Source organism: Ambystoma mexicanum, chromosome 4q, assembly GCF_040938575.1.
Source record: "Ambystoma mexicanum isolate Mex_15411 chromosome 4q, UKY_AmexF1_1, whole genome shotgun sequence".
NCBI lineage: Eukaryota > Metazoa > Chordata > Amphibia > Caudata > Ambystomatidae > Ambystoma > Ambystoma mexicanum.
Window position 1 is genome coordinate 652337755 of NC_090928.1, and position 27244 is coordinate 652364998.

At 44.3% G+C, this 27244-nt stretch overlaps 1 protein-coding gene across 1 annotated transcript in view; it reads left to right on the forward strand.

Moving 5' to 3' along the window:
* The window catches only part of ERLEC1 (endoplasmic reticulum lectin 1), a 1019547-nt gene that overhangs the window by 108737 nt on the left and 883566 nt on the right, over positions 1–27244 (forward strand). Inside the window, exon 2 of the mRNA XM_069608229.1 lies at positions 21716–21820. Coding sequence (XP_069464330.1) covers positions 21716–21820 — 105 coding nt within the window. The remainder of the gene's footprint in view (positions 1–21715; positions 21821–27244) is intronic.

Here is a 27244-nt window from a genome sequence, read left to right on the forward strand (position 1 = left end):
GCCTGAGAGTTTAAGCACTTTCTCTTTTGTACGAACCTCCTCTTTTTCTATTTCTAATCTGAGGTGCGTACTATAGGTTGAGGTCAGTTTCAACAATTCACCCCTCACCACAGCTTTCGTTGCGTCCCAGAACAGAATTGGGGAAATTCTGTCTTTGAGATTATTCTCAAAATATGCGAGAAGCACAGACTTTCTCTTGTCGTAAAAAAGTTGCTTTGAGGATTGGGTCATATAGCCTCCAAGGCCTGTGCCTGAGGGGGTGGGTGATGTCAAACTTGAGGCTGACACAGACGTGGATACCGAGGCATGGTCTGAGAGCACTGTTATATGAATTGTGGCTTCCGGGATTGCGGGGAGCAGAGGTCAAGAACGTGTCAATTCGTGAGAATCCCTGGTGAACGTGAGAGTGGTACGCAAAGTGCTTGTGTGTCGTTCCATAACCTCCAGATATCCATCAGATTTTTTATCTCCTGAAGCACCTCTGCAAAGGTCCGCGAGTCTCTGAAGTCTTCATTGGTAGCTGGCAGTATTCTATCCATGGCAGGGTCGGTGGTAAGATTAAAATCGCCCCCTATAATGATTGCTCCTTCTGCGAAGGCCTGCAAACGATTCAGTAGGTCGGTTGGGAAGGGGTCCTCTCATTCATTTGGTACATGTACCGCCATGAACATAAATTGGTTACCCAAAATCGTTCTCTTCACATCCAGAAACCTCCCATTAGGGTATTTCAGAATCCCTTACTTCAGGGGTGTTTTTGTCAAATAATATCACAACTCCTCTTTTCTGGACTCCCTCAGAGGCAAAAAACACTGGAGAAAAATATTTATGTGCAAGTCTTTATTCATCTCTTTTTCGCATGTGCATTTCCTGTAGAAATACTACAGAAGTAGCAAAGTCTACCAGCTTTGATATAATGGATTTGCGTTTTATAGGAGAGTTCAGCCCCTGGACATTCCAGGTCAGCACACAATCTGATCTGTGATCACATGGATCAACCGTCAGGGATGTGTGTCAGCGTGCTAGTACTTCTCCTCGCCGCCTCTAGTATTCCTGTAATCTAGAAAGATGCTGCCCCATTCTGTCCTTTTTTTTTAAACCCAACATAGTATGTTCTCCCCCACAGCCCCTTTCCCAAACAATGCGTCCATGTGAACTATTCTTACTACTAAAGAGAAATCGACACAACAACACTTTAGGGGTATTCCACGACGGGCAACAATGGCAAAGAGAATATGTAAACGAGACTGCTTGCTTCCAGGCATGCCAGAATACTATGGTAGTATGAACATACTGGCACAAGGGGTTATGGATGTCTCAGCAGGCTGCAGCCACATCATGTTGGCCGATGTGTTGGGTAAGGTCCGCTTGGCGATGCAGGCCTCTTTTTCCGGCGTCCCCAGACATGATTCTAAATCATCACATTTCATGCGCACCGCTTGCAGTTCCTGGCTGTGCGTCCTCACTGTGTCCTCCAGATCGCCAGTTGTCATGATTCCTGCCCCTCATGTCCCCAGCCCTCCAAGATGTCAGTCTGGAGCCAGGCCACGGTCACCTGCATGGCCCTCAAGGGCCTCTCCATCCCTCCAAAGACCCACTTGGAGTCAGACTTGGCGCTTGTGGCACCAGACTCACTCCCATAGGATAACATTATTGGGGATTGGACTTGTAGTGCATTGATGGGGACAAGATGGATGACCCCACACATATTTCGGTTCCCAGAACTGCATGTGCAGTCTAGTCTTTTGGGTGTGGTTCAGGCCAGAGACACCTGGGATACCCAGACTATTTAAGCAACGCCCAGGCTGAGAAACATGCTTTGCGTTTTCTGCACCTGCAGCGTGACACTCGCCGTGTTCGGATCAGGCTCCAGTAGGCCTGCATCTTTGTTCTGCGCTCAGCTCCTACAAGAACACTGTTAGGAACAGCCTTACCTTGTGGCGCTCCTGCCCATCATTCATTGCTCCTTCTGTTCTGCGGGCATCTTCGGCGGTGTCATTCCCATCCCGGCACGCCGCTTCCTAAGGAAAAGGGAAAAGAACAGAAAAAAGGCATTAGTAAGCATTCAGAAAATCTTCGCTTATTTTTAAAGACTGTACGAGCTTCAAACGCTTACCTGAATCCCAGCCGCTCTGGGGGAACTCTGTCTCCGGAACTTCTCATCCATCTGCAAGAGGGAAAAGACACTCCAGGTTAGCGTGGAAACATCTAGAGGCGCCGCATACGGCGCTTACTCACCGCATTTCTTCTTCATAACCGGCATCCACGCTGAAAACGTCACAGCACCTAAAAGACACAGAAAAAGAACTCCGTTCAATACAAATACGAAAGGGTCGCATCGCGCTCTCACTCACCTTCAGCGCTACTCATCTCAGCAGCACGTCGCCGGCCATCATCTAAGGAAGGAAAGGAAGGAAGTTAGAGAACTGTTCAAAAGACTCATTATACTTACCTGTCGGACTCTTGCCAGTGAAGTAACTAGGCAGCAACGAGCCTGCATCAATCAACGTGCCCCTGTGCTGAAAGCAGGACGGAGAGCACACTTTTTCCAAGAAAACAAGGTGAGCTGTGGATCAAAGGGAAGGGTTGGACCCCGGGGAAGAAGGGGTTCAAGCACACAGAGACAATAGGGAGTTAAACTCTACCAATCCTGTGTTTCAGGCCCAGTCACCAGTCGAGTAGACTCCAGGGAAGGGTTTGAGGTCGTAAGAGGTCAGAACAGGCTGAGTGACGTCCCTGTGGATACCAGGTGAGCGTTACACCAATCCAAGTTTCCACCTCTGTGATCTAACCAGTTTCCTTGTCTATTTTAGTACATGGGGAGTTGCTGTAGGTGGCAATGTCATGGAGTTGACGGATGTAAACCCTGCTTTCATTGAGGTCATGTAAGGATCCATGTTGGAGCGCCTGAGAGGACCCCCCTTCACCCTGTCCCACCACTGTTCCAAATGCTGCAGGGCCTCTTTGTGGGGCGCTGGTATAGATGTCCCTATATGCAGGGGCCCACAGCAGCACCCCCAGTCACTGATATGACTAGAGTGTTCACACACTAGTTTCCCAACAGATGCTGCCCCAGTCGGGGGTCTATGTTATGCGACTTGCCTGAACCCAGCTAGCCAGCAGGAATAAGCTTACAGTTGTTGCTGAGCCCAGTCCGCAGAATGCAAAACGGGCATGTACCTTCTGAGGCACAGGGTGCGCAAGCACCCCGTCGTGTATGATTACAGGAGCCCAACTGGTCAATCCAGGATAGAGATACCAACTAACCAATACCACTAACAATTTCCTACTCTGCATAAACCTCTCAAACTCCAAACCAAACACAACCACAAACCTCCAGCACAACAAACCGCACAAACTTCACTACACTGCAACAACAAAACAAAAACACACATAGACTCGCACATCAGCACACGACGACTACCGGCCGCATACACCACAGGCCCAGCCGACGGAACAACCGGGCTGAGGCTGCCAACAACACATCACTGCAATCTTGCACTTTTCCAGCCTTCACCCACTAACCCACCTCTGCCTCCCTCTTTCAGAGCCGCCAGAGCGCCAGGTGACCACTCAGATGGTGATAGTGCGCGGTACAAATGTCCTTTAACATTAACACCTCAAACACAATCCAGTGTATCCAGAGCTGACCAGGTCTGCGATGTAAAAGTATCAGAACTGCAGCAGTAACGGTAGTGACTTTGGCATATCTGAGCCGGTACAGCCTGCACCCGACTCGCAATGATTGCAGATTCCCAGCAGTGTCTGCAATAATGGAGCCCGCCCACCACTCCCACAATGCTTTTGCTGTCTGCCGATGATATCCCCCAGCTGGAGCTGGAGTGGCAACAGTCACCACACGCTCACAGTAAAACAGCACCGCAAGGCCGCCGCAATGGAGATGGCGATCGTAGGGGCCCACAGTGGCCAACAGCACCCGCTCCGCCTGCAATGAGCTCAAGGCCTGCAGCGCCTGCCTCTCCTGCAATGTGGGGTGCCGCGGCCCGGCAGGCAGGATGATGCAGCAGACGTGGTGCGTAGCCTGCCCTCACCGTCAATCTGCTCCGTTGTTGGGCTGCCTCACCCACATTAGCTGCCACCAGTGTTCAGGAGCTCGGGCAGCCCGCCAGCCAGCAGGCACTAGCCAGACAGTGGCCTCCCTGCATCCACACCCGACATACTGGCAGCCCCCGAACCGCTGATAACGCAGACGGATCTCTGCACAACTCAGCCCCTAGGCTTCCGCCTCTTCAAGGAGTTGTTGCAATGCAACGGATCGCCATGCTGTGATAACTGAACGGATGTTTTCAAGGCAGGATATCAACAGACACGGAGCTGTGAAATTAAGCAGTCATGTACGTTTGTGCTACGCAGTGCCCCTCAATGCCAGATTTTTTTAATATTGAGGAGGTTGAGTCTGGCTGCACAGGCAGAAGTTGTGTGATGGGTCGAAGATGAAACCAAGGTTACAAGCAGAAGTGGAGCGGAAAAAATTGCCTGTTTGGCTGAGAAGTAGAGAACTTCAGTCTTATTGTGAGTGAGGGAGAGTTGCAGTGTCTAGAGTAGAGGAATAGGTTTGTAGACCAGTGACAGAGTTGGAGATCAGAGGAGTGTTGTGACCTTTGCCAAGTGTGAAGCCTTTTCTGCATTGTTGTTGTCAGGGTGCGTATGAGAGGTGTAATCCAGGGACGTGGAGGGTAGGATTAAAGAGGGAGTGTAGCAACCGGGTAGTGAGAGGAAAAAGGAACATAAAGAGCAGTGTTAACATTAGTGAAGGCTTCTTCAGTGGATGGAAAGTTGAGTTGGGAATAGAGGGAGTGGTGTAGGTCAGAGGTAGTCTGAGAGTTCAGAGTAGGGGCACTTGCACTTAGTAATAGTTCGAGTTGAAGGAGTGGCGATTGAGGCAAAGACGGTAGAGTGATCAGAGGGAGAAGGCACAGTGGAGATATTGAAGGCCGAGAGTTGAAAGGAGATGAGAATAAGATCAAGTAGAAGAATGTTAGTGAGTGGCTAGAGCAGCAGAGGGAGAGGGTAGGTGTAAGTCACCAAGAACAGTGAGGTGGTGATCAGGAGGGAGGGAGTCAATTAGTTGGGGAAATGTGGTTGAAGATATGATCTACCAGACCAGGTGGCCAGTAGAGAGAGAGAGAGAGAGAATATGTATTCCGTAGGGGGAATTGGTTGTGGAGATTGTGTATTCAGATGAGGGAGAATTAGCAGAAGATGGGCGAGGTAGGAGATATAGGAAGTTGGTAGGATGAAAACAGTCCTACAACACCACTGCTGCCAGTGGGGCAGGGAGATTGAGTGAAGGTGTAGGCAGGGTCTTGAGGGGACAGCAAAGGTTGCAGAGTTGGAGATCTAGGTTTCAGTAAGAGTAATGAGGTCAGGAGAAGGAGAAAGGAAGTCAGAGGTAAAAGAGGTTTTATTGCAGACAGACTGCATTTCAAAGAGCAATAGGGTAGATGCGAGAAGATGTGTAATGGAAGTTAGGGTTGGAGTAGATTTTGTGAATAGTGGAGCTAGAAGAGAGGTGGGTTTGAGGTGAAAACCTGATGGGAAGAGAGTTGAGAAGTGCATGGCAAGGGGGAAGCTGAGAAGAAGCAGTTAAGGATACTTGTAGACAAGTAGCAGGACAGTGCAAAGTGCTCATGGGCAAAAGGCTGGTCAACAGCTGGTCTTCACCTGCCCCTAGGGATTTTTATTTTTTTATTTTTTTTATTTGTGTTTTAATCTGTTAAGATTTTTACAAAAAGAAAAAGTAATTTTCTATTTATCTCGGTTTGTCTAATCTCCTTTCTTAAGTCTCTGTAGAGCTGTCCGCGGAACAACTTATTTATTGTGATAAGGAAAGTGGAGAGATGCAAGGCGCCACTAGGTCTGTTAAGTCTTGGAAGCTTTCTTGTAAACTGCGTAGGATGTTATAAGATGCCAACAGCCAAGGGGTCTTGTCCCCCGCTATTAACCTTGCCCAGCAAAGTGCTTTGTCCTGCATCACAAAGTCCGAGAAGCTATAACTCAGGTATGGTGATCTTAATTTCAAGGTTCCTGGACAAGAGAGCATCAAGTGGCGGATAGTCTCCACTGTTTCGGTTTGTCTACAGAATCTGCAGGCGTTTGTTGTTGTCTGTCCCCGTATGAGCGAAATCTCGTTTGTGCGTAACAAGTTCAATCTTGCTCTTAGTATCAAGAACCTTGCTTGCTTGGAAGCAAACTGTTTAATAAACGGTTGAAGTTCGTTCAGTTTACGAATGTTCACCGGCAGATGTCTCGTTAGTTTGTTTGAGGCGGCTTTCTCAACTGTTCAGTACTTTTACTGGGTTGTTGCTGAAAGTTTCGTCATCCGCTGAAACGTCTCAGAGAATTTCTTTGATTCGATTTGACCAGCTGTTTAACATCAAACAGTTTTGGGCGTTTGTTTCTTGTAGGATCAGATGGTATACTGAGTGATTGTCCGCAAGTTGGCATTTGCGGTAGAGCATTATGGAGTTGCATCTAACCGATCCCTCGAGCGAAAGTAGACTGAGTTCTTGTCTTATACAGGCTATAGGTACACATTTTGGGAGCCCCAGGATAGCTCGCCAAAATGTTGCCTCTAGGGTAGGCCAAAGAGACGAAGGAATGCTGGGCATGGCGTCAGCTCCATAAACTAGGGTTGGGACCACCTTCATTTTATATAAGTTGATAACTGGGATCAAAGAAAATCGACCACATTTTCTATCAATGGCTTTCCTTGTGCCGTAAGTTTTCTTGTTTTTTCTTTTAGGAGATTTTGCATTCCTATCTCAGTTTTGGAGTTATCCAGAATGACACCCAGGTATTTAAATTCTGCCACGCTTTCGATCTGGTTTTTGTTCAGCACTAGTTTCGTCTTAGTGTTGGTTTTGGCGGTTTTGGAGAGAGACATGAGTTTGGTCTTATTTTCATTTATCTCCAGATTGTTTCTTTCCATGTATAACTGCAGGTTGCTCAGCTGACATTGTAGTCCTATTGGTGTATAATCTAGGAGTATCACGTCGTCCGCGTACGAGAGCCTTCCCACGTGTGATTTCCCGATTTTTGGAGCAAAGCTTTGGACAGTTTCTTCAGATGTTTTGATATCGCCAAGGAATGCCAAAAACAGCGCCGGAGCCAGAGGGCATCCTTGTTTCACCCCCCTTTGCGTGGGGATCAGAGTAGATAAGAGTCCTTGCTGGTCCAAGCGCACCCTCATGCTGGTTTCTGAGTACAGCGCTTTGATAGGTTCAAGGATAGAGGGAGGACAATTCCATGCCTCTAACTTTGCCCATAAAAGTGACCTATGTATGCGGTCAAAGGCCTGTATAAGGTCCACAAAGACGGCGAAGATCTTGGGGCCTCCCTCTAGCACTTTGTGTTTCATGATGTTCATTATCAAGATGTTTGCGGAAGTGCCGAGGTTTTTCTTAAACCCTGATTGTAGGTGGTCCACGCAAGGTGCCGAGTTTTGCCCATGCTTTAAATTCATTAAGGAGGGCCCCAAACACTTTGCCTATACAATCTAACAAGGCAATTGGGCGGTAGTTTGCCGGGTCGCTCTTGTTCCCTTTTTTAAAAATGGGCACAACCGTCGCTGACTTCCATGATGGCGGGATTGATTTTGATTTGGCACATCTACGAAAGATTTCAGACAGGAGCGCTGACCATTCTTCGGGGTGTGCCTTTAGGTCCATGTTTGTGATCCCGTCGGGACCGGGAGCTCGAATTCTTGAGTGACCTGATTGTTTGGCTTATGTCTTCACGGTCATCCAGAATGATCCATTGTGTTGATTCAGAAGTCTGCTTGACTTCCCTGGTTGTTTCCGGTGGTGCAAAAAGAGTTTTAAAAAGGTCACCCAGTCAGATTCTCCTACGTTGTTGATTTCTCTTGCAGTGTAGTAGAGTTTAAGAGTGACCAGAATTCACAGCTTTTGTTCCCTTGTATTGCGGTTTGGATTTCCTCGGCGTCTTGCCGGTATAGTGTCGCCCGATGGTGCTTTAGCCATGATTTATATACCCTGGAGGCCTCTAACTGTGTTTGTTTTTCTAGATCCACTGGCTAGTGCAGTCCTTTTTACTTTCCTTAGGGCTTTCCTTTTTTCGACCAAAAGTTTGTTGTATACGTGCTTCCTGGATTTTACGTTGTTTTTAGGCCCCCTCTTCTTTTTGTAGATCTCTAATAATGGCAAATAGTCAGGCTCGTTTGCTAGGGTGCCATCGTTTTGTGCGCAGTACTTTTGTTTTAGATCAATTATTGCTTTAACTGACAATTTTATTTTTGTTCCTCTGGTGTTTATTTCCAATAGCATGGTTGACTTTAAAATTGGACCTGGTTTGTGGGCCATGAAACATACAGCAAATTATGGTCCCTTTTACTGCTCCTTCTCACCCCGAATTCCGTGGTTAATCTGGCCAGACTGTCAGAGACATAGATGTAGTCAATCGTAGCGCTGGATACACCGTTTTCCCACGTAGGGATGGAAGGTTCTTTAGGTAGGACCTCACTCATGTTTAGTAGTCCTCTAGAAGACATCAATTTTGACCATGCCATCCCTCTTGAGGCCGTAGCTGAAGCATTTTGGGCTGAGTGGTCTTTATATGTTTCCTGACCGCAAGAATCATTAATGTCACCACACAATAGGTGTAAAGCTGCCTGCGTGGCGGTGGCCATGTCAATGGCTTGTTCGATTGATCTTAGAAAGTTGCTGGTTTCTATGGCAGATGGATTCCAGTAAATGTTCATTATGACTATGGTCGGTTTTACATTTTTGGTTTTATTTATTGTTGACTCGGTCAGGTTTGCGCTGATCATAAGTAAGAATTGGTTGCTTCTTAACACTTTGGCGTGTGACAGGCCACAGTTATTTCGAATCGCTGTCAAGATTCCTGAGGAGGGCCGTCCCAACGGGCCCTTTTTGGCAGGAGACAGAAAAATGTCATATCCGTCGAGGGAGGGGGGCTCTGTTAACCAAGTCTCCTGGAAACAGAGGGCGTCAAATTCGGTTAGTTTTACGTCACTTGGAGCCGTGAGATGACCGTGACCTCTTGTGTTCCAAGAGCAAAGCTTCAGTCCGCTTGTTGTTGGCTTTGTATCGCATTGCAGTTGGTCGGCGTGCTCCGGAATGGAGGGTTGCTAGCTTTTGTGTTGTTTTTGTAGCATTTTAGGCAGCCAAGCCCACAAGTTTCTTGTCGGAGATTTGGTAGAGAAGGCCACCGACTTAGCTGATGTCACGTCACATCCTCCAGTGTTTAACCTCGATAAGTCGTGGTGAGGCTTGACAGAAGATCTCTTTAAGGCTGTGTACTCTCTTTCACTGCACTTTCGGGTCCTCGTCGGTGTCCTGAAGTCATGCCTTTCCGACGCTGGCTCTGTCGATTTTCCCAATTGGCTACTTTCAACTAGACTGTAATTTTTGACTTCCTTGGAGTGGTCTTTGGGTTTTCCCCATTGGTCTTGAAAATGATTTGTGACCTCGGAGTACGGTTCTGGCTCAGAGCATGCTTTCGTGAGAGCAGAGCGTTGTAAGGAGTTTGTTTGAGTCTTTTTCCAGTTGGCTTTTAATTTTCTTAGAGGCAATGTACAGGTGGGCCACAACCTTTCCGCGTTTATGACTCGGATTGACGATTATTAAGTCTTTAGACCCTATTTGGTGTAGTGATGGAATATAACTGAACAAGGCGAGTACTGACCCACTGTTTAATATGATTTCATCGTCGTTACCCTCGATCTGTTCTAATTTCATAATCCATCTTGTGTTCTCTTTTTTAATGTGTACTTTGTTGTATTTTTCCGTTTTTGAAATGTAGTGGAGTTTAAAAGGCCTGTCCGATGTTTCTCTTTGTTCTGGCGATGTTTTGTGCCTTTTAGTTGCTCTCTGAGGAGAAGACGATTTATCGTGTCTTTTATTTTACTTTCGCAAAGGGCTCATATCATTTCTTAGTTTTTCAGAATTTGTAGGCCCTTCTCGCTTTCCGTGTCTACTACTTTCATGCCCCGTCTCCGCTCTATGAGCTTTTTCATTTTTTTTGTTTGGTTTGCTTTTGTTTTCTTGCTGACCAGGAGTTATGATTTTTGACTCCTTTCTTGATTTTTCAGTTTTTCTATTTTCCGGCACTTCCTGAGCTTTTTCTTTTTTGTTGAGTTCGCTTTGGTTTTCTTGGTGTCGAGGAGTTTGTCACTAGCTCCTTTCTTGTTTTTTCGGTTCCAGTTTTCAGCAGAAGTTCGTCATCGGAGTAAGTACTCAAGTTTATCAAGTCGTCGTGCTGCAAAAATTCTTCTGGTGTTTTTGGAGACTTATTTGTACTCAAGACTTTGATTGTCGTTGCTATTTCCGCTGGCGCCACTGAGGGAGTTTTTTTCCCTAACTTAGGCCTCGGCTTTTCGTTTTCTTTAAGCGTCCCTTTGTTCGTTTTGTTTAGCATAAATAATGGCTCTAGCGTTGGTGTAGTTTTATTCTTCTCAGACTTTGCCACCCCTTTGGGGTTGGTCTTTACTGCAGTCAGCAGCGCATTTGAGCTCTCAGTTAAATCGATGGTAGGAGCTGATTGGGAGCCTGCTTCTTTAGTAGTTGGTCCTTTAGAACACTGGTCTAACCTGGACCCCACTGACTCCCCAGCCCTCGTTTGGGCTTCGCTTACTTTGGCGTTTTCTTGTGATATGATGTAGGCTTCCAAAAAAGACAATTTAGTCAATAACGATGCTTGAATTGACGTGTGGTCTTTCAATGTATCACTTATCCCTTCGTACAACTTCATAAAGGGGCAGAGAGCGATTGTCACTGTTGACATTATTGCCGGCATATCCAAGTTGTTTGTCGTAGACGTTATCAGGTTCTGCTCTGAGGGTACAGACGTTCTCCCTTTCACGAAGGCATTTAGCCGGTCCGGCAGTGAACCTGTTTGGAGGGGGCCGCGTGGTTTAGTTGCGGCTGTTTGTGTACTGCATGATTTGGGTACATTCGGGTGGTCAGAATACTCTAGATCCAGCCCACATGTTTGGGAATTTTTTTTTTAACATGATGGTGTGCCTGTTGTCTGTAGGCTAAAGATTGGCCCCAGCTTATTTTGGGTGCTTTCCCGGGGATCTTTGGCACTCGCTGAGGTTGTGTTTTTGTTGTTGTCATCTTGCGCCAGCGTTGGCTCTGGCCCCTCCACTTGCCCACCACACTTTTCTTGGTCCAGGCACGTCCTTTGCATGTTGTTAGCAAGTATAGGTGTTTGTGAACAAGTTTCGTCAAGGTCTATATTGGTGTTTTGATCGTCACTGTTTTATTTTGGATTTGTTGCCTGTTTTGAGGTAATAAGTTCAGGATGTAAAATGGTGGAGGCAGATGTCATTACTGTTTCTGTTATTTTTTGAGTTTTTGACTCTGATAGTAAGGAGAGAGGCTGGTTGTTTTCCTTCAGGATAGGAAGGTTGGGCACCTTCCTTAGTACTTTGGGGGGGCTCTCTATCCCCTCGGCCAGCTCTAGAGTCAAAGGTTTCCCAATGGGTGGCTCTATTTGATGAGCCCGCAATTTTTGGGAATTTATGGCTCCGTTGTTTGAGGACAACTGCTCTTTAGTCAGTTCAGCTGGGTCCAAGACCTCCTTTGCTGTATTCGGAGGAGCCTGGGGTGTATGGTGTTCAATCCGTCTCTGTTTAGAGACCGGCATGCAGTCGTTCAGGGCCTCTAAGATCTCAAGGTCAGTTAGTTCAACCATTCTAGTATTGGACGTTATTAGCTTGGGTTAAAGAAGTCTCTCAAGTTTGTGGTCTTACCATCAATGATTGTAATGTTTTTCCGGGCTAGGCCTTTTCCTTTGGTCAATAGCCCCTTTATTAAGTTTTTTGCATTTTTTTTGTTGCAAGTACTCCCCGCTTTTTGGAGCTGTGCGGGTCTTTGTCGTTTTCTGTCGTTTACCATCGGGGTCTCGTTTGTTTCTTGGCTCACCTCTCCCAGAGGTAGCAGAATTCCAGTGTTCATCCCCGCGTGAATCTGAGCCTGCACGTTCTGTGATGTTTCCAGGGGAGGGGGGACTCAGCGATCTCCGTGGTTGACTCTGATAACTGGATTTCGACCAGGGTTGGAGCTAATGGCGGGGCAGGTGTTCTATCCTTCGTGGTCACCCCGCATAGCTCGTCAATGCCCCCTCTTTCTCGTGGCTCAAGGTCCAGATGTGTCACTGTCAGGGGAGACCGGGCCCTCGCGCCCGCCCCCTCCGCAAGTCCCAGCTCCCCATCTCCAGTTGCAGACTTAGGCGAAGCCGAGGGCGGGAGGCCGGGACCCAGAGCGTTGGACGGTACCGAGGCTCTGCCTAACGCGGACGCCTCTCCCAGGTCGCTCACCACTTCTAGCCAGCGAGGGTGACTGACCCCACGCCGCCTCCCCCGCCTTTGCGAGCGGCTCCCCCCCTCTGGGAGGCGATGCAGGCATACGATGGTGCGGCGAACCAGGGGTAGTTGCGGAGGCGTCGGGAACCAACGCCTGGTTTTCAGGCACTGGCACCACAGATGCCGCATCCGCGTGCTCTTCACTGGCCCGCCCCGGCACAGCGGTCGATGACTCCCGGTTTGCCAGTTCAATGAAGGTGTTGTTTGACTGAAGTAAGTTGAGCGGTTTAGTGGTCTTGAGCTTCCCTTTTACTTTTGGATGTGATGGCGGGTCCAGCTTGATGTTAGTTATATCTTGCAAAGTTATAGTTTTTTTTTGTTGGTGTTGAAGCTGCAATGTGCGCTCTGAGACAGGCGCTATGGAGACATCATCCCTCATCTTCTTCGAGGAGTGAAGGAGTCCCTGGCGGCCCCGGCAGTCCGGCCAGCCAGGACTGCAGGACTGTCACTCTACGTCCACTCAGCGGCGCAAATGTTCTTTTGTGCTGTGGGTCCTCCCACCAGCGCAGCAATGAGAGACTCAGGAAAACGGGTAGAATGTAGAGCAGTCCTCTCTGGCATTGCAGGACTGTCACTCTACGTCCACTCCGCCTAGGGATTTCAGAAGGGATGACACTGGCTCTTGTCACCTGATTGCCTAGTCCATCAGTGATTGGTCTCTCTGATATTGTCTCTGCGCAATGTGCAATTCCCGTGAGGAGAGGACACTTTCTTTCTTGCTGCTGCTGTCCTTTTTCAACGTGCGCTGGGAGTTCTAAGAACTCGCGCATTTCGTATTTCCAACTCGCCTGCTCGCTCGCTTCCAGGAGGAGGCGGAGCGCTGTGCCGTCACGTGACTGATCACCTGACCTACCCAGGCACAGAAAACAGAGCCCAGCACACCCTTGCGGCGTTAAGCCCGAAGGAGAAAAGGCCGCTGGCTGTTGTGCGGCTGTTTGGCGCTGGAGGTGCACAGGTCAAACGCTAGATTGACGGATAAACAACATCTGGGTAACTGTATCCAAAGTTGAGCTCGGAGATCGGCTGTACACCGTACATCGGACAAACCAGGTGAGCAAACCCCACACCCTTAGCAAACACTCTACTCTATTTAGTAACGAACGCCAAGCAATAGCGTACAACGTTGGACTTAAATATTTCACCACCTGGGTGGGGTGTTGCCGAGAGTTGCAGGAGGCCAGACACCTTAGATCCCTAATCCCCCACAGCTCAGAGAACACTTCCAAACTGAGCTGACCTAACTATACATCTGCAAAGTCTAGGGTACTCTTACCAAAAGAGATTGGCTGATACACAAGGCCATATTGGAAAACTTAACGTGGACTCAGCAGCATCATCCAAAATGTCGTCTGCTGGTCGCCCACATGTGGAAAACCTGACACACCCACACACAAGATCACAGTTACGAAGATGGAACTCGCTGGCCACCTCAAGTAAATCCCCACGGCCGCAGCCGATCTATCGTAAACCTGAACGCAAGTCAGACTGCGACGGTGATTACACGGGGGAGACAAGCCGTCTATCATCAGCATCTGAGCCTGAAAATAGACAAGATCTAGATAAAGACCTAGATCACACACAAACAGGAGAAGAACTACCAAAAACTCCTAATGTTAGGATCAATAAACAGCGACACACCACAAGTTTGCAGAACGCGGGCCACAATCAGATAGCAAGTTGCCCAGCTGTGATAGGTCTCGCTCCCTCTAACACAAAAGGAGTCCCAGAAAATGACCTCTCAAGCGTCCCATTGAACAACGATATCTGTGACGCCGAGCCAGGCACGAATGGTTCTCCTTGCAATTCAACTCTACAAAGCGAAGGGAGCCAGGGCACGACCCACGATGAATGTAGCATTCTATCACAGGCTACTGAGATGGGAACGTCAAAGGAAAGCTCATATATCAATAGACATGATTCCTCCACACCCACCCCGAGGAGCTCACTAACAAACGGAGAAGAACATCTGTACCCAACACAAAAAACGGGACACACGGACGACTGGGTCGGTGCCTCAAAAGACGATGAGGTCTTCCACCAAGCACATCATGATATAATCGAGACCCTTCGCATCAATGATCCAATCGCTACGGGATCCAACAGGAGGAACTCATTGGAGGTCGTTAACAAGATACTAAACGACATCACTCTAATAAATAAAGCGTGAAGCGCCATAGCAAAAGACAAACTGGTCACTTTGAACAAAGAGCCCAGCGTCTCCGAGGCCATTGAAGACATTGTAGATGTAATGAAGGAGACCTTGGGAGCCCCGCCCGTAACACAATGGAAAAACGCCTATGGGAAACGCAAGCGTATTGATCACAGCCTATTTCCGACCCTTCCATGTTCACAGAGAAAAGGTACCAAGATCTCTACACAAAACTTAATGAGACCATCAACTCCACCATCTAGACACGGAGGCCTCTCAGAAATGGCACAATCACCTACCCCTCTCCTGTCATCTTCGTCTGACTCTTCTTACTCAGAGTCTCAGCTCAACAAACCAAGTTGCCATAGTCCTCGAATACCTCAACTCCCACTTAAAAAACATGCAGAGTCTTCTTCTGATATAGTCAGCTGCATTATGAAAGAAATACAACCGCTTGTAATGTCCTCTCTTGCAATATCTATAGCTCCGTTTTTAAAACTGTATGAGCAAGTAGATGGGAACCTCAGAGACCTGTCCACACTAGTTGCAATGATCAACTCAAAACTGGTAGGTCTGGACATGGAAACCACATTAACAAATCAAGCGCAACGAGACTCCAACAAAAGAATTGAGGCTCAATTGAATACTCTCCTGGACCAAAGGAAATCCAACGGATCGGAAAAAAAAGGTACTGGCAGAAATCGCTAAAGAAGCACTCAACCTCTTAAAAACAAGGAAAACTCCAATGCAGTCTGCCAACGATGTACACTTTAGCATCCGTCCGGATACTCAAGAGCTGACATGTACAAACAACAACACAGGTCTACAGGCGTGCACCAACCCGGAGCCCAACTTCAATAAACAAACTTCTCCACTGCAACAATTCGAGAGCACAATAATCGAAAACCAAGGGGCGATTAGCCCCCTGCCTCCACCAATAGATCTAACCAAAGATGACACCACACAGCAGACTTGTTTACACGACGATACTAGATCGGTGGAGACAAGTAACCCTGAAGTATATGATAACGCATCAAAAGCTATTCCATCTAACATGCATCCACAGGCTCAACTAAACAAGCCTTGCTTTCAAACAATCCTAGATAAAACAAGATCGATACTAAATCCAGCCTCCCTCGATCCACAAACACCGACTACCTCAACTAACATCGAGAAATGTGCCAGACTACAAGATTGCCCCTCTGGGCACCTCGACACTGAAACTGAAAGAAATAAAGGAATCTTCGCGATCTTTAAGCAAAATACTAATCAGACCACGAGGACACATCCAAACCAAACCAGAAAGGAACCTCAAATTAAAAAAACAAAAAATCAACGCACCAAGAACACACGACGCGGAAACAATTCCAGAAAGTTCTTACGCAACATAAAAACAGTAAATGTAATTGTAAACCAGAACACAAAATCAGTGGATCTAACCCCGAATAAAAAGATCACAGAAAAGGAGGCAATAAGCGAGCACGCAAATCAAAAAAGCGAGGATTCTGACAAGGAAGCTGACCTACTGAACGAGTTGATAAATATGTCAACGTATGATGACACAGACGAATTGGAGCCAATCGATCCTAAGACTTCAATTGGGTCACCTACCAGTTCAAACGACCTTTTACGAGACACAGTAAATAGGATCACTGTACAAAAATCAACACCTACATTGTTGCCCTCACAAGTTTCTATGTTACAAGGAACCTGTACAATGATCCCCAAGAATGTAAACATTGAAAAAGCCTCACCGGTGAAGGCCAGTCCTATCTTCCTCACTCTGACAGAAAGACGGGAAAGGCTGCTCTAGAAAAACGAGGATAGAGACTGTCAAAAGACAAAAAAGCTCAAAAGCCTGATAGAATCAGACCGCAAGAACGAAAATCGGGAGCTTTATGACGACGTTCGAAAATTTGCACCAAACAAGTGCTATGGAAAAGGACCTTCGGCAACCAAAGCTCCCGCAACAAAACAAGTGCCTGGCGATTATAAAAGAATTATACCCCACCAAATTGAACAATTAGGCATTAAAGCACCCATATCCACCTACAAAATAAAGATTGAAAGACTAGAAAGTCAAGACGACGTGATCATGAATCGCAACAATGTTCTACGACTACTCCACTGTGTCCCGCGTCTGAGAACTATACAATCGTATGACATCAAAACAGTGGAATTTCCACGAGAAGGTCAAAATGACCTCGTTATACTACATCTGAAATCAAAAATTATAACCAACAGTATCTTGGATGCTCCACCTGAGCTGTTGTCGCTCTGATTTGACACTCTGGAACTAATCGACGAAGACACCCACAAAAGTCATTTCAATAAAATTATAGAACTACAGCCAGTCTCATCCTTCTGGAAGAAAAGTAACGAAGTGAAGAGTCCTGAGAAAATGCAAGAGGCTGGCCAACATAACAGAAATCGGTGCTCCAATAATGTCTGCGGCCTGAGAAAAGTGGAACACGTCCAAAACGATTCGGTGGAACAAATCCAAATCACAGTCACTGGCACCAAAGCTCTCAACAAGAAAAATGGCACAGGGGAACTAGAAAACAACGAACATGACTCAACGGACAATTGGGGGTGGCTCGCAAAGGCCCTGAATAAAACAACTCAAAGCTAACGCCAACTAGAAAACTCGCCCCTAACAACTAAGTTTGGATCCTGGAACACCAGAGGTTTTGTGCACCTATTCCAAGAGAGTTGCTTCCCAGAGCTGGATGTCGTGTGCCTCCAAGAAACGTGGCTGGATAACCGCCCCATTGCTGGAGAATATGAGATCGCCTTTAATCCAGCCATCAAACAACTGATGGGTAGGCCCATGGCAGGCCTCATCACTATGATCAAAAAGAGATCTGGATATCAAATCCTCAACACTGAAAACGTGACTCCATATATTCAGGCAACGACAATTGCTCATAATTACGAAGAAAATAAGAAAATCCACATCCTGAACCTATACTGGAACCACAAGACTAAAAGTGGTAATGGATATATAGACCAAGTTACAACTATAATAGATGATTGGCTCGAAACAGACGTTGGTGCTGATATTGTGATCTGTGGAGACCTGAATATATGAACTGCCTAACAGCTAACAACGAATCGATTCCAAAAAATCCCAACAAAACACAACTCGCCAGTCAATGGGCGACAGAGATGGAGTTAAGAAATCTCATGCTGATGAACGGAAACTTAGCAGGAGACATACCAGCCCAACCTACCTGGTCCAGAGGCACCCAACGATCGACGCTTGACTACTTCTACGTCAGCGAGAAAATACATCAACATGCAACATCCCTCACGGTGCTCCCTATGACCAATAGTGATCATGACTTAGTCATCCTGACATGTACCACAGACTACGGACTCAAAACCACAACTTGGACATTCCCGGTAATGATCGAATCCAACAGGGTGAGACTGAAACTAAAGAAAACAGAGGTCAAAAACATACTAACCACAAACGTAGACGATCAAAAGGAGACTGAATACATCCATCTCTTAGACGACTACAAAGAAAAACATCAAGGATCCAAAGCCCGTGGCTTTGTTGCTAGACACAAATTTGATCTAGAGTTGAGAAAACGAAAGAGAGAACTAAGAGCGCAAATAAGAAATCTATCGAAAACGAACTTCAAAAGCTACTTAACTGCAAAAAGAAACTGTAAACAAAAGTACAAAAATTGGTTACGATCACACAACGCAGTTATGATGCAGAACGATTCAGAACTAATAATGCACAAACTGCAAAACAAAAACTCCTCTGCTTTCTGGAAAATAATAAACAGCGCAGGAGCCCCACAAATGGCATTACTTACAAACGCAATTCCTGAAGCTGAATGGATACAACACTTCTCGAAGCTATATAGCAAAAGAACAACTGTAGCAGAGACACCACTACCTACTTTAGAAAAATGGAAGCTGGAATTCGACAAAAACGACATTGAGGAGATAATAAAAAGAGCTAGCTCCTCCAGAGCCCCAGGCCCGGATGGTCTAACAAACCACACAATCAAAGAAAATCCAGAGCTGTGGGCAGAGCTATGTCACATGATGTTCAAAAGAATAGCAGCTAACTGCAAGAGTCCGAACTCATGGAAATGCGCAATAATCATTCCTATCTTCAAGAAAGGGAATCGATCTGATCCAACAAATTATCGACCCATTGCACTGCTAGATGTGTTAGGCAAAGTGTACGCGACTCTCTTACAACAACAACTTGTAAAATGGGCAGCTGACTCAAAACATCTGGACCCACGTCAGACCGGCTTTGTCAAGGGTGTAGGCTGCTCCCTGAATCTTCTCTTAATCAACCTCCTTAAAATGGAAGCAATAAGAACAAGAACCCAAGTGCATCTCGCACTGATAGACTTCTCACATGCCTTCGACAGTATAGATAGAGAACTACTATGGGAGAAAATGAAGAAGTGGGAATGTCCAAAAGACCTGATAGCGGCCATCAAAGAGCTACACACTGGCACAAGCATCAAAATCCGTCTGGACCAAAAGGGCACCCTGTCCAAAGCGATAAACACGTATAGCGGGGTCAAACAGGGTTGCCCACTGGCTGCTATAATATTTAACCTATTCTTATCGGACATTGGAGATGCAATTGACAGCGTGCACTCCTTCTCTCCAAAAATACACGGAGCCCCGTTAAGCTGGATGCTTTACGCCGACGACCTAATATTGCTAGATGTAACACCCATAGGCCTACAGCGAAAGATTGACGCAGTAGACCTCTACGTGAGAGCTAATGGCTTACAAATCAATAAAAAAAGTGTGAGGTGTTAGCATTGCAAAACTTGAAAACAACAAAGCACAAAAAACCTAAATGGCATTTGGGAAAAGAGTGGCTAAACAACACAACAAACACAAGATACCTAGGCATGCAAATTAACTCGAGCCTGAACGACAGTCAATGGGAACAGATAGCCAAATCCAAATGTCGGCAATTTGCATGCCAAGCTAGCGTCTTACATAAGAAATACGGTAAATTTTCAATAAAACCGGTAAGGAACTTTTACTCACAAAAGGTAGTGCCGGCCCTGATTTTTGGTGCTGAAAATGCCCTCGGATGCTCCGCGGATGTCTGGCCTACCTTAGAAAACATCTTCTGGGTAAGAGTTCTGCAACTACCAAAGGGTACATCAACTGCCTGCATCAGATACGAGCTAAACCTAACATCAATTAATGCACGCGTCAGTTGGAATCTGCTGAGCCTCTTTAGAAAGATAACCATGAAGAAAGTGGCCCTACAATTCGAAATACTACAAAATCCCAGCAAAGGAAATCCCAACTGTCTGCTATCAATGTGGTATAAACGCTGCGAGGAAATTATGGCTTTTTATGACATCAACCTAAAAATCCTACACGACAATCCGAATGCTGCAAAAACTAAGGTCTGGCGATTAGATTGGATCATGACTGGGAACTTAAGATCAGCCAACAACTTAATGAAGGAGGTGCCGAGCGAAGCAAGAAATCTAAACACCCTACAGCCTTATATCCCCAGTCCCCAGACAACGGCAGCAGAGCTTTGTTTCTACACTTCAGATTAAATGCATTTAAAACAAGAGAGTGGACTAGAGAGCAACGCAAAATAGAAGAACCCAATGCAGCCTGCAGATTCTGCAACAAGAAGGAAGAAACTCTAAAACATTTAACACTCGAATGCAAAAGCCTACACCGGGAGAGATCATTGACATTAGGGCCCCAATTAATGAAATTTCAAACGCCAAGTGCGGACGATTGGTGGCAAGCTCTGTTCGACAGCCGGAAAAAACACCTGCATTATGCGTTAATTCGCTTTTTGAGCCTGTTGAAAAAACTACTGATATAACACCTAAAACAAGGACAAAATTGTGAGAGTGAAGCAAAGGCGAAGGATCGAAAGCGACTTACAAACTCATGATGCTAAGGTGCCATCAGACGAGAGATATCCGAACACTCAAGGAGAGAAGAATGAACTAATTGTAGTGAAACATTCATCTCCTCTCTCTTTTGAAAGGCATTTTATGCCAATAAAAATAAAAAAAAATAAAATAAAAAATTGTCTCTGCTGTTGCTGGGATTAGGCAATTTCTTCCTGATTGGTGGTGTTCGAGGCAGAGGGGGAGAGTGAGAGAAGCATTTTGAGAGGAGGTTGCAGGTAGAGTAGATGTGGGGCTCTCTGTACATCCTATGTCTGGATCTACAATAAAGACGCTCACCCTACTTTTGCGTTTTGATCTTTTCAGCTTCTTTTTTTAGATTCCACCTGCCATTTTATCCTCATCCTGGATGTTTCCTCCTTTTTAGCTCGCTCTGCTCAGTTCTCACTTCATTGGTCCCGACTCCCTCATGACAACCCATTTCCCTTCCTGACACCTCCTTTTTAAAAATAATTTTCCTTTCCACTGAGGTTCTACTTAAGATTACTAACCCTCACCAGAGGAGGCTGGTGTGGGGTCGAAAATCCTGCCATACTGTTTTGTGATTCCTTTTCTGGCTTGAGCGCCAGTTCCTCAGCCTGAACTGCAACTGACTTCTCCTGCACCCCAGCAGAAGCAGAACATCACTTATGGGGTAGCAGTATTTAGGAACGGCTGGTTGTCGGACACCCTATTTCCCGTTCTGGGGCCACTCTACCACATGCCCCATCTTCTGATCAGACCCTCGTGTTCAGACTCTCAGCCCCTCTAGTCTTTGCTTAAAGGGCTTGCTCCTGTAGCAGACCCCACTCCTCTACCCTTCTCTGGCCCCTGGAAAACCCCAGGTAATATCACTTTAGATAGGCCCACAAACCAACAGTTGGTAACCGAAACCCCACCCGAGCTACCAGAATGGGGGGGGTCAAGGGCAACTGTTAATCTTCTGCTCTGCCCTTAACACCAGGGCCAAAAATGTGACATCACAGTAATATGGACTTTTCCTCTGAAAGGGTGTTTAAGTTTTTAATCTCCCTTTTTTGTTTTTCTAGAAGGACCACGTATCTAGCAGCGAAAGTGGGCATTACTAATTATTTAATCATTCCTTTAGGCAATAAATCTTTCACATAAATGTGATGCGTAATAAATGGTTTTTTTTTCTCACAGTGAAGAGGTATGAATATTGAGTTTCAGGTTCACATTTGCTCTGCATTTGGGGACCAGACATTTTGTTTTGTTTTAAGGGTCTGTAACAAATTCTTTTTCATTCTGTTCTAGCCTACAACTGGCGTGCTTTACAAAGAGGAAAATTATGTAATTATGACAACAGCGGACAAAGAAAAATACAGATGCCTGCTTCCCACAGTTGCCAATGGAGATGAGGTATGTTTTTAGAAATACAATATCAGGATATGGCTTTCAGAATGAATCTTTACCTCACACCTAAAACTCTTTGCAATAACGGCAATTACTTATATAAAAAAAAAGAAATTCATTGTGTTGGGCTGCTTCCTTATCACTGTTTATCATCATCTGGCATAGCTGGTTTTCCAGGAATAGAACTAAGTATTATGAAGGTGTTCTTTTTTCTGTTCTCTGTTGCTTATGTCTTATTTCCATCAAATCGGTGTTTAATTTTTGGGAATGAAAGGTTGTTTTTGTGCATTTCTATTTTCCCTATGGTAAACTTAGCAAAAGTGTTCTGATCCTGATGCCATAAACCAAACCATGTTCCAAGGGCAATATTTGCAGTAGGTGGCATTGCCACAATTTCAACTTGATACCCATATTACAAGAAAACATTGTTTAGAGAATTCCTCATGGTGTTGCTGTGTAGCAGAGTTAAATATTGCACAACAATGAATCGGGTGGATTTTGTTACCTGTACAGTTCTTCATTTGATGTTGATGACAACTACATTGATGCATGAGTCACAACGGTATGTTCGCCAGTTTACATGAACAAAGAGTGAGTTTTGCATCACATGGCTGATGAAAATATGCCACCATCACATTAGTCGCAGCACCCTTGTAAGTAGTGATCTGGCACCATCCATTCATATACTGTGGTCTACTGTAACGTTGTAGTTGGCAGTAATAGACCTATAGGCGAATATTGATAACATATAGTGGCACCTGTGCAGTGTGCATACCAACATTTCCATACCATGACCTTTGTTTTAGCGATGTTCAGTTTTAAACCTCTGTCTTTTGCTAGAGCATGAAAGGTTAATTTATGCAGCTGGAAGCCCATCCTAGTTTTTGATATTAATATAGTATCATCCACAAAAAAAGAGGGCTGCTAGTTTACACCCTCCTTAGCTTTGTGCATTGGCATCAATATTTGCAACAATATTAATCAGACCATTAATGTCCAGGGAAAAAAGGAGGGGTGCCAACATGCAACCCTGTCTGACACTAGCCTTAAATTGAAATGGGCAAGTACATACCTTTTCTTTGCCCTCACTAACTATTGCATAGTTCTCGGGTATAATGATCTGATCAAAAATGTGTTATCATTTGGTATTGAAAGCTCCTCTAATAGAGACCATAGTTTGAGGCACAAAACTAAATCAGAGACAGTTGCAAATCTATAAACTCTAATTAGATTAGCTGCCTCTTGAGTAAAACAAATCAGTAAAGGATCAATAAGTCTCAATGCTAGAATCGGCTTGCGGGGGACATAACATCTTATGTGTTTCGCACCATTCATCGTATTGATTCTGGATCACCTTAACAAAAGGTGTTTCTAATGTAGTAGAGAAATGGGGCTATCGTTTTGTGGAAGATTCCTTGGACTTTTTTATTTTTATAGATTGGGACCACATTTGGGACCACGTTTTCCACCTGCCAACTACTCAGAATAATCTTCTATAAAAGAAGATAATTCTACATTTTAGTATACTAATGTGAATGTTTGTAGGGAATTTGATCACTTTCTTGATAAATTCGATTTGATTGATATATGGAGGGAATTGCATCCATTGAAGAAAGAGTTTACATTCTTTTCTCTGGTACATGATTCATTCACCAGATTAGATTATATCTTTGTTACCAAGGAATTATTGGATAAAACTTGTGATGTTAAAATAAGGGAGCGAGGAATTTCCGATCACGCTTCAGTAGATCTTAGTTTACAGATGGATGTGGTAGTTCCCTCTTTTAGGAAGTGGAGATTGAAGACGGGAATTTTAGAGGAAAAGGAGGTGATATTGGATTTGCTGTCACGCATGACTGATTTTTTTTAACTGAACGAGGGTTCTGCTGGTGAAGGGATAGTGTGGGATAGTTTTAAGGCAACAATCGGGGGTTTTCTGATTACTTGGACTTCCTGTCTTCGGAAAAAATCTATGAAAGATCTTAATATATTGTAATCACAGCTATCTAAACCGCAGCAAAGATATGCCCCAAGTGGAAAGATAGAGGATAGCACTGAAATGAATCAAATTCAGGAGAGATTAGCCAATGCAAACAATTTATTTGCGGAAAAGGTCATTTATTTCAAAGCAAATATTTTGGGAGGCTGGTGACAGGAGTGGAAGATTACTGGCGAATAGATTGAGTGGCATGCATAATGAGACTTTTATCAAAGGGATTAAAGATGATAGCGAACAATTGTTGTGGAAGAAGAAGGATATTTGTTCAAGTTTCAGAGACTACTACAAAACATTATATATGGAAGATGTATCAATAGCCAAAGAAGACTTGGAAAATCTATTCGAAAATATTCCTATTAAGAAATTGTCTGTTGAAGATAATGTGGTATTGGAGGCGAGCATAGGCATTGATGAGGTTCTTTTGCCAATCGGACAAATGCAATTGGGGAAGTCTCTGGGTTTAGATGGGTTGTCCATTGAGTTCTATAAGAAATTTGATACTTTTCTAGCTCCAAAATTGTGTGCTTTGTTCAATTCTTTCTTAGGAGGGGAACAGTTGTGTCAGTCAATGACCAAAGCCATGATTTCTGTACTACCTAAACGAGGTAGAGATGGTAAAAAATGTAAGAATTATAGACCTATCTCTTTGTTAAATGTAGATATTTAACTTTTTACTAAAATATCAGCAAATAGGTTAGGTGGTTGTTTTGGGAATATTATTCATGAGTCCCAGGTAGGTTTTATGAGGGGTAGATAACATCAGGCCATTAATAAATGTAATAAATCTTCATGGTAATGGAAAGGTTAACACTGCCTTGGTCTTTAGGGATGCTGAAAAGGCATTTGACAGAGTGAATTGGGACTTTCTAGACTTTACTATGGAGAAAATGGGTTTTGGGAATAGGTTCAGCGAGATGGTTCGTAGTCTTCAGAATTCGGCGAAAACGCGTGTTTGGGTCAATAGTGAAATGTTGGAAGCATTTACTCTTGGTAGAGGTACAAGAAAAGGATGTCCTTTGTCGCCTTTTTTATTTAATATTGCTCTAGAGCCCTTAGTAGCATTAATACGTAATGAGCAGAGAATATGTGGTTTGGCATTTGGAACAAAGGAAATTAAAACACTCTTTTATGTGGATGATATGGTGGTGGTGCTTTCAGACCCTGAGAAGGGGAGTATGGTTCTTAAGGAGATTCTTGAGAAAGTTAAGTTTTCGGATTATAGAATAAATTGGGACAAAACAGAGGTCTTCCTGCTCTCGACTGCAGTCAGAAGGGAGGATTTTGCGGAATGGAATTGTAAATGGTCCGAGAGTTGTGTAAAATATTTGGGGGGTTTTCTGATCAAAGATGTGCAGAAAATGGTTCAGTTTAATGTAGCTAAAATGTTGGATACACCTTAAGAGATATATTAGAAAATGGTCCAGGTTAGATTTGGGGATCTGGGCTAAGATCAATACTATTAAAATGTCACTTCTGCCTAAGTTTTATATGTTATGCAGTCAATCCCTCTGAGTTTTTCGAAGAAATTACTTAAGGATATTGATCGGGTATTCCAAGATTTTCTTTGGGGTGAAGAAAAGCTCCTAAAATGCCAAAATATATTTTGCAGAGGGAAACTAAGGAAGGGGGATTTGGATGTCCAAATTTGGAAAAATATTATAGGGGTTTTGTTTTGAAGAAGGCTGCCCAGTATGCCAAGTCGGAGACTGTAGAAGAGCCAATTTGGTTGACTATAGAAAGAAATGCTTTGTTGCCTTTCAAGTTAGAACATATTTTCTCAATGGGGATGTTGCCTAGAGGTTCTACTAAGTTACCAACTATTAAAGTGTCTAAAGACTCAATGTCATGGTGGGTGCTTAACTTTGAGGGCAATGCATTTTTTAATCCTATTTCTTCAATTTGGTATAATCCTGCAATACAAATGGGTAATAGATTTTTGTGTTGGCGTAGTTGGATTTCAAAGGGGCTGTTGACATTGAGAGATTTATTGCGAGATGTGGTCCTGAAGTCTTTTGAAGATCTTCAAAGAGAGTTTCATTTAAGTGACCGGGAAAATAATAGATATAGGGATCTAGAACGTCTCCTGACCCAACTATTTGGTATGATGAATTTACAGCTTGAGGAGGAACCGGTGGGTTGGACCATGTTCCGCTTGTTGCCACATAACGTATCCACGTATCTGAAACTTATGCGGGTAGATGACTCAGTATTGCAGTTCTGGGACACATTGAAACAGAAGTGGGAGATGGATTTGGGTTGTGCAATCAGTGATGGAATATGAAAGTATGTATGGCAGATTGGTTATAGTAGTAGGATGGATCTTAAATTACGTCTTGTACATCAGAAGATTTTTGGAAGGTTATACTGGACTCCAGTGCGAATGTATGGGTTGGGACTACTTGCTGAAGATTTTTGCTGGGGGTGTGGATCTGAGAAGGGGATCATTGATTCACATGTTATGGCCTTGCTCGAGAGTGTCGACTTTTTGGAAGGAGGTGTTGAATAGGTTGGATATCACTTTGTTGATTTCTTTTCCAAGGGAACCTTTTCAGATTTTGTTATTGGCTAAAAGAGGTTGTTGTTTGAAAGCTCGTCTGTATGGGTGTTGGATAGATAACATATTAGTAGTAGCAGTGAAACAAATCATGAAAGTGTGGAAATCTAGGAAAAAAACAACTGTTGAGGACTGGATTAATGATGTGATTGTATTATCAGAATTTGAATTAGTTCTATCCGAGAACCAGGGTAAAGAAAGGGAAAATTGGTCTTTATGGAAATCTTTCATTGATTTGTATGGTTGTGTAGCGAAGGATAGTGGATGTGAGGTATGAGGGGTTTCATTTTTTTTTTGTATCTGTTATGTTTTGTCCTCTTGTCTATATGTCATGAGATTTGGTTAATTTTGATGTGAAGATGTTTTTATTTTATATTTATTTATATATTCTTTCTCAAAGAACTTGTTAGCTCAATCTGTACATTTGACTCTCATTTGGTTCTTGTTTATTTTTTATTGCTCATTTTCATATGTCTTTTTCTGAGAAATGATTAATGTAATGGGCTTTATGGGAAGGTTTAAAGCTGTTCTTTATTCTTCTTATGTTATTATCCTTCCTTATTTGAAATTGTTTGGAAATTATGAATAAAAATGTTAAAAAAGAATGCATACTTCCAGCTGTTCTTTAAAAATATCCACTCTTCTTTAAAAATATCCAGCCTTGGTATTGTTTTATTTACTGGACCACAATATTTTGTTTTCAAATCAATTCTTTATAGGCCAAATTGGTCAGCACTTATTCCTGCCTTTTTTTTAGATCCTCATATAGATGTGTTGTATCTGCATTGTGCATCAAACCAATTATTTTCTTTTGTTGAAACTCGGATTGTATCAACTATTTTATCATAAAAGTCCATGGGATTAACAGGCAATGTTT